The sequence below is a fragment of the Crotalus tigris genome, unplaced genomic scaffold (genome assembly GCF_016545835.1).
Source record: "Crotalus tigris isolate CLP2741 ecotype Arizona unplaced genomic scaffold, ASM1654583v1 scf7180000018124.1459596, whole genome shotgun sequence".
Classification (NCBI taxonomy): Eukaryota; Metazoa; Chordata; class Lepidosauria; order Squamata; family Viperidae; genus Crotalus; species Crotalus tigris.
The window spans coordinates 47,222-55,349 of NW_024096836.1; the positions used below are offsets into that span (position 1 = coordinate 47,222).

General features: G+C 39.0%; 1 protein-coding gene across 1 annotated transcript in view; it reads left to right on the forward strand.

The window, feature by feature from the left end:
• Nucleotides 1-6,522, forward strand: part of LOC120310110 (microsomal triglyceride transfer protein large subunit-like) — a 30,375-nt gene extending 23,853 nt beyond the window's left edge. The window contains exons 13-18 of the mRNA XM_039348152.1: nt 991-1,091; nt 2,063-2,184; nt 3,127-3,348; nt 3,552-3,676; nt 5,403-5,573; nt 6,351-6,522. Of these exons, the coding sequence (XP_039204086.1) occupies nt 991-1,091; nt 2,063-2,184; nt 3,127-3,348; nt 3,552-3,676; nt 5,403-5,573; nt 6,351-6,498 (889 nt within the window). The 3' untranslated portion in view covers nt 6,499-6,522. The remainder of the gene's footprint in view (nt 1-990; nt 1,092-2,062; nt 2,185-3,126; nt 3,349-3,551; nt 3,677-5,402; nt 5,574-6,350) is intronic.
• Nucleotides 6,523-8,128: the final 1,606 nt, after the last annotated feature.

Here is an 8,128-nt window from a genome sequence, read left to right on the forward strand (position 1 = left end):
TCCAATGGCATATTTCTACATCACTGCTGACAACCATTCTTTGAGATGGTAGAAATATTTGCTATTCCCATAGCTGCATTTCCTTAGAATTTGAGACTCTAAGCCAGGGGTCTTCAAACTTGTAAACATATTTATTTATTTATTTATTTATGAGACTTATATACCGCTTTAAGTGCGAGCACTCTCTATGCGGTGTACATCAGTAAGCAATGTATATATATATTTACATTGCCCCCAACAATCTGGGTCCTCATTTTACCTACCTTGGAAGGATGGAGGGCTGAGTCAACCTTGAGCCGGTGAGATTTGAACCGCTGACCTGCTGAACACAGTCAGCTAAAGTGGCCTGCAGTACTGCACTCTAACTGCTGCGCCACCTCGGCTCTTACGATATGCTGTAGTGTCTAGTACAATGAGAATGATACAGCCCTGTGGTGGCGAACCTATGGCACGGTGCCACAGGTGGCACTCAGAGCCCTCTCTGTGGGCACACGCGCCATCCCCCAGTCCTAGGCCTTCAACTGGGTTTTATAAAACCTTTTACTTTAGGCCTCCACCACTGTGTGCAAAAAACACTGTGTGCAAAAACACACTGTGTGTGTTCAATTAATCAATTTCAACTTCTTGCAGGAAAAAAAAAGATCTCAGAAAGTTGGAATTGATTGATTGAACTTTTTAGTCCCACCCAGTCTGCCGTTACCACCACAGCCACACCCACCCAATGGGCCACACCCACCCAATGGGCCACACCCACCTGGCACCTGACGATACATAAGTGGGTTTTGGGTTGCAGTTTGGGCACTCGGTCTCTAAAAGGTTCGCCATCACTGATATAGCCAAACATAATTTTCTTTTATAAAGAGATCAGGATTTAGAGCACAGAACGTTTTGGCAAAATATTAATAAGTGCAGCTGGTCTTTTTTGACATTGTCTGCTACAATTCATCCATCGCTTCCTTCTGTTTTTCTCCACCTCTCCTTTTGATCCAGGCAGGTGATCAAAGATGTCTTGAAGGATCCAAGGATAAATAATTACCACTACTTCTCACCCAAAGTTGGCAGTTCCATCTCTTTCTCAGGATTATTAGCAGGTGAATAATGTGGTATTAATTAATCATGTCTCTCAAAAAAACTGACAGAAAATCCTCTTGATATTCAAAAATATCTATGGAGGCCTGCTGTATCAATGTTGTCAAAAATGCTCTAACTAAACCACTAAGTCCAAATATATGCACAATAACATTTCAAGAAGAAGCTGAACTAAAGTAAGGACTTATTTTAAACTGAAGTCAACTACAGTATTGATGATTTCATGGAACATGTCTGGGTAATTTTCTTAGCAATTAAATAAAATTTTATCTTGCTATTATTTTCTTCCAATTATTTTTTTTGCAACCCAATCTAACCTAAACCTGGAATTTTCTGATACTTTCCTTCCCAAGTATTAATCAAGCCTCACCGTGCTTAGATCCTTATCTATCTGTCTGTCTGTCTATTTATCTATCTGTCTTCATCATCCCCTCTCTCTCTCTCTCTCTCTCTCTGCATGTCAACAAAAGCAGCCCCCTCCACAAGATTTCACTGTTCAGAAATCCTATATAGTACTTTTATGCAAAATCACTTCCACAGTGAGAGATTTTTATATTGTACTTGAGATGGATTCACATGTCTGCATTCATCACTCAACTGTAGGATTTCAATACTCTAGTAAAGCGCTCTGCCATGGGCTGCACACACCCCTAAAGCCTTTTTGTCAAATTTCATTGCTCCTGTCAATCGTTCATCCACTCTAGAGAGACAGAACTTCTAAAAGATACATAAATCTATAAATGGAGGAGGCCTCCCAGGCCTAGAACGGCCCGCAGAAGTGCATGGATGTCAGCCCAGGCCTGCATCCACTCAGAGAACCGTTCGTTCAGATATTTGAATCCCACCACTGACTACAGTATATACATCCTATGTGGTTCTCTCTTTAGAAAAGCTTTTGAAAAAATGATGTTATTTGCTGCATAAGGCCTCACACCAGCCTTCATATTGAATTCTGTCTCCTTTTCCCCTTTAGCCACTGAAGATGCATCTTCTACTTTTGGCGTGGAACTCTTGTTTTCAGATTTTGGTTTACTTCAAAAGAGCACCACTAATTTCGATATTGAAAGTCATGGCCACCAGTTCCAAGCAGCTCAGGTCTGATGGTTTATGTAATTGATCAAAGTCTCTTCTGCTGTTCAAGGCAATTCTGAAGACTTCTGCTAGCAACCTTTCACCTTCTGATAGCTACTTAAGTGTCCCATTAAATTTCTACAGGATATATTTCTATCCATAAAGTCATTTCAAGATTTCTCAGAATGATCTACTGAATGATTGTCCATACTAACTAGGAACCGGGTAGACAATTGATTGCCTAGATCTCATCCAATCAGTTTTAAAATTATGTTACTATTTTTATCAATTGCATTTTAAAGTGCTTCACTAGCTATGGAACAGTGATGAAGATTTTTTTTAAGCCAATTTACATTGGTCCGAGTGGCATATTGAGGATGATATTCTAGAAGTAGATTGGAAAAATGTGCCTTTTTATCATATTAAATGTCATAATTTAGTGGCAATGTTTATACTCCTGATCTGACACTTTTCTTGGATCTACCTTCTTTTTTTTGGAGCCTTCCAAATATTTTGGGCTTCTGTTTTTATGAACTACCCACCATGATGAGTAGTCCTAGATGATGGGAGCTGAAATCCAATAAGTCTAGACCAGGGTTCTCCAAACTTGTCAACTTTAAGACTTGTGGACTTCAAGTTCCAGAATTCCTCAGCCAGCCACAGGGAATTCTGTGAATTGAAGTCCACAAGTCTTAAAGTCCACAAGTCTACAGGTTTGGAGATCCCAGATAGCTGTTTGAAGCAAGATATCCTTGCTTTCTACCAAAGCCTTTCATATGCTTGTCACCAGTAGTGTCACTTCTGGGGGGGGGGAGAAGCTAGCGGGCATCAGCAGAAGACCTAAATGGTCTTTAATGGGTTTACCTGGTAGAAATTTGGAAGAGATTACCCAGCCTTTAAAAGCATACCAAAACATAAATAGAAAAAAACTGTGCATCACACTTTATTCTTCTGTGCACGCTACAGGTGGTTGTTGAAGCAAAAGGGCTTGAAGGATTGTTGGGTGAAGATGCAGCTGAGGAACAGTTGGACTTTAAAGCTGGCATGTCTGCCATTTTGCTTGATGTCCCACTGCGGCCAGTGACTTTCTTTGATGGATATTCAGATCTAATGTCAAAAATGTTTATGAGCTCAGGAAAGCCTATGAACGTGGTCAAAGGGAACCTGCTGTTGGTGGATCATCAACAGGTATTAGTTCTATAAGATATTTATGACAATTCTAAAATTTTTACGTCATTAAGAATCGCCCACTTTGGACATTTTTATATCTGTACTTGGAAGTAAGACCCATTGAAAGTAGATTTATTTTAGAATGGCTGTATATCTTTAGTGATTGCACTATATCCAAGACAACACTTGAACAATCCAGTAACAGAATGTTATTGCTCCAGGCAGTTCCACTTCAATCTGGGTTGCAAGCTGTGATTACTCTACAAGTTGGACTTGGCTTAGATATTTCAGCTGATGTCAACATGAATATATGGGAGCAGGAATTTGATACAAGTATTAAAACAAGGTATGTGAATAGGAACCAATTTCCCCTCTAAACCATGAGAATAGAGTAGGGTAGGGTAGGGTAGAGTAGAGTAGAATAGAATAGAATAACTTTATTTGGCCAACCGTGATTGGACACACAAGGAATTAGTTTCCATTGCAGAAGCTCTCAGAGTACATGCAAAAAAAACGAAGTAGTAAAAATCATAACAAAGATAATAATCATAATAGTGATATCAATAGAGAAGGTAGTAGAACAGATGAGAAGGATAAAAGCAATATAGCTGTCCTATATGGGTAAATATACTTAGACATAAGACCGTACTGTGGGAATAAAGTGTTCAGTAGTGATGACATGAGGAAAAAAATTGTGTTGTTTCTGTATCTAGTTGTTTTAGCATGCAATGCTATGTAACGATGTCCCGAGGGGAGGAGTTGAAATAGTTTATTTGGAAAAATTCATGAAGGTTATTTGACAAAGTTCATGAAACCAAGCCTTTATATCAACTCATGAAAACCTATAGGAGGGATATTCTGTTCTCTGGTTATACTTATTACATAGTCATTGATAGCAAAAGAGCCGAGGTGGCGCAGCAGTTAGAGTGCAGTACTGCAGGCCACTTTAGCTGACTGTGTTCAGCAGGTCAGCGGTTCAAATCTCACCGGCTCAAGGTTGACTCAGCCTTCCATCCTTCCGAGGTAGGTAAAATGAGGACCCAGATTGTTGGGGGCAATGTAAATATATATTGCTTACTGGTGTACACCGCTTAGAGAGTGCTTGCACTTAAAGCGGTATATAAGTCTCATAAATAAATAAATAAACCCACTCAAATGACTGGCCACCCTTTTTCTGCTGAGATATCCTTATTATTTATCATGGACGTTTTTGCCAATATGGTATCCTTCAAATGACCTAGACCCGTACTCTGAGAATTCCTGCTGAAGCACCATGTTTTTATGGGAATTTGGGAGCCTTTGTCCAACAGATGGGGAAATGTATAGAGTATTTAATGTCACGCCAAGGAAAATTTACCATTGTAACAAGGTAGCCAGCTATGAGGCCCATAGTTTTTTTAATTGCTTCTTCTCCAGCTTTATATTCAAATCAATCCAATCTATATAATTTATATCTTGTTACAATAGTAAATATTATGGAAGATGGCCTTATGGGACTGGCTAGATCAGAGACGTCATTTCTCTGAATATCAGTTGCTGGGTAACAATAAGAGAAGACTGATACCCTCGTGTTCTGCTTGGTGATCTCCAATTGGCCATTATGGGAAATAAAAAGTAAAAGGAGTCCCTGCAGATTGCTGACTATAGGGGGTGTTGCTCATTTCCACTTCAAGGCCATTGAGCCAGCACTGTCTGAAGACATCTCTGCGGTTGTGTGCCCAGGATGACATCATGGAGCACTGTTACTTTCCCACTGAAGTGGTACTTATTTATCTACTTGCATTTCTATGGTTTTGAACTGCTAAGTAAGCAGGAGCTTGGGTGACAATGGGATCTCACCCTGTCCCATGGTGCTCAGGTCTCAAACTTGGGCTGCCAACTTTCCAGCTGACAAGGTCAACGTCTTAACCATTGAGCCACCATGTTGCCCCAGTATGGGACATACCAGATTGATATTTATTCTGATCCAATAGGAATCTTCTTATATTTCTGTAGAGTAGAAAGCAAACTTCAAAAAAAAGAAAAGTGTCCCACTGGTGTAAGTACTGACCTGTTTTTTTCTCCCAATACAGAAGTGCACTGACTGTTGATTTCCAAGCAGAATTGGATACTTCCTTCTTTCAAGCCACTCTCAAAAGTCAGTCAGACATAGAACTGGGCACAAATGTTGACATTCTTGCAACACTTACATTGGGTCCCATGCCCATGTGTCTGCAGCTTGCAGAACAACCAGTTTCTTACAGGTAAACTAGATATAAATTTTAAGCCAAGAGACTATGGAGTCCAAAACTTAAATAATCTTAAGACACTGCTATGAACACTACTTTATTTTGCTTTAAAAGTGATCTTCTAAGTAATCATGATGTTTCCACTGTGAGCATTGCGGCATATGCGACTTGTAGTTATAGATCAGCTGAAGCATGCAATGTTTATCCCACTTGCCAAAGAATTAAGCAGTGTCTAGCACATGTAAGGATCACCGCAGATCAAACTTCAAAACAGATTCAGTTCAGACACTAGAATATCTGTTTTTATTAGAAACTTACACCACGATGTAAATTTCAAGTATACAGTATCAAAAAAAAGATATAAAATGTTAAGCCAAATGGCTAATGAGGAGTCCTTGGTGTTCTCTGAGCTTGGTTGTTTTCTTGCAGACATTTCATTACCCAAATTAGGTAACACCATCAGTGCTAGAGAGGAATGGGGTTTGCTTTTAGTGAATTGCCCTGTCAGTGTTGGTGGGAATGGTATAGGGCAGGGGTCTTCAAACTTGGCCCTTTTATGACTTGTGATTAACTCCCAGAATTCCTCAGCCAGTGTGCCTGTTGAAGACCACAAGTCATAAAAGGGCCAAGTCTGAAGAGCCCTGCACTAGAATATAAACTGAGAGCAAATCCTTACTAGCACAGATGGCATTAATTTTACATGCATTGGATAGTTCCCAGAAGAAACATAGTAGATGCTACATATTATATGAGATTAATTTCATGTATCTTTCGCTTTTTTCCTCCTTGCAGGGAAAAGTTCTTCATCTCTGAATCATCTGCAAACTATAATACTCATGTTCGCAAAGGGAGACAGGGTACGATGTCTGGGCATGAATATCCTTTCCACAGAGCCAACTCTGAAATGTGTAATGCCCTACTTGGAGGGAAAAATCAATAATAAAAGCCGTGTTGATTTGTGGTATCACAAGATTGCCGATCCTTTTCTCACCTTTCATATCTGATCTACAGTACATTGTAGTTTTAATATGGGGGATCTAGAGTAGGGAGGGTAAAACAAAGCCAAATATCGCACAAAGCAGGCTTGAAATCTTTAGAGTCCACCTGTCCAATCCATGATCCAACTGGGTTGCAATGGTGAAGCCTATCACTAATCTACAGAAATCTATAACTCTCCTCCTTTCTTAACATTATCTCAAAACAGCACCGCCTCATACACCTTAATTGGAGAAATGTGCATTTTGTGCATACTCCAAAATATTGTTTCCCAGTGTTTCTATTTCACTCTTTCTTCCAGCCTTTCGCAAGGGTGAAAGAGCCCATATTTCATACATATTTGGCATTTTTGGTTAAAACATTTCAGGTGAGAAAAACCTATTCTTGCAACCCTAGAGGGGCACAATTAGGCTTGAAGTTTTGATGAAGTATGAAAATTCTTCCATTTTCATCCAAATGCAAATAAATTAACATGGGTGATAACCTCAAGGAATCCAGTGGAAAAATCTGAATCCACGCCATCTACATTTATGTTTATAATATTGGTGCAGTATTCTAATTCCTTTTAAAATCATTGATGTGAATTCATTATTTCTCAGTGGAAATCACACTCCCAAGGTGTAACAACCATTAGTTCAGTTGGTTTTGAATTCAGGAAGATAATTCCTCCAGCAGCTGAATCATAAAGCTTCTACTGGAATGTCACGTTTCAAAGTGAGAGAAGAAACCTATTGTCTACCATGGGAAGTAGGATACCGAACTGGGTTTTCTTCCCATCAATCTAAAATCTTAGATTTTATTAGGTAATATTAGACAGAAAGTGCTCCATCCTTCTATACCCTTGTCTCACCTGTCTTTCCAGGGCTATTGAATATTACTTCCCATTAATCACTTGTGTATGGATGGAGGACTCTCCATGTATAATAAAGAATCTCTGCTTTTTTATTTTTTGGTGCTGGTGATGTCTCTCCCACTTCAACTAACACTTGAGGACACTTCTTGAGGTCTATCCAAGGTTCACCAATGCTTCACAGCATGTGATATACACCCCACAAATTCCAAGGCTATATAATCATCCCTTGGCAATTTAGCTTTAGGCAGATCCTCCCATGCCACCTAAATCAAACATAAATGGCCCTAAATCAACGACTATTCAGCCATTTTGAGTTACTCATAGATTGTATTCCTTCTTTTTATAAAGAAAACATCAGTTCTTTATGAATTGCCCATTTTCTTTTACAGAGATAACATCTCTCTTCCCATCCCCAGTTGCAAAATAATAAAAAATAAGGTTAATAAATACCATTAAAATCCAAATCTCATATTTACAAAACTCTTACACATGGTAATATTCATCAAGTTTACAATTCTTCAGTTATTGGATTTGTCTGATAGCATTCCCCTGAATGGAAACCAGAGATAAAGAATCTGTCTTTAATGAAACTCCTCAAATGAACTCTTCTGCATATTTTCATATTAGTTAAGACTTTTTCTCCCTGGTAACTGTGATATAAATGGACAACTATCTTTTATATAACAAAAAGAGGTTATTGGGAGGAAGATAAACATCATGT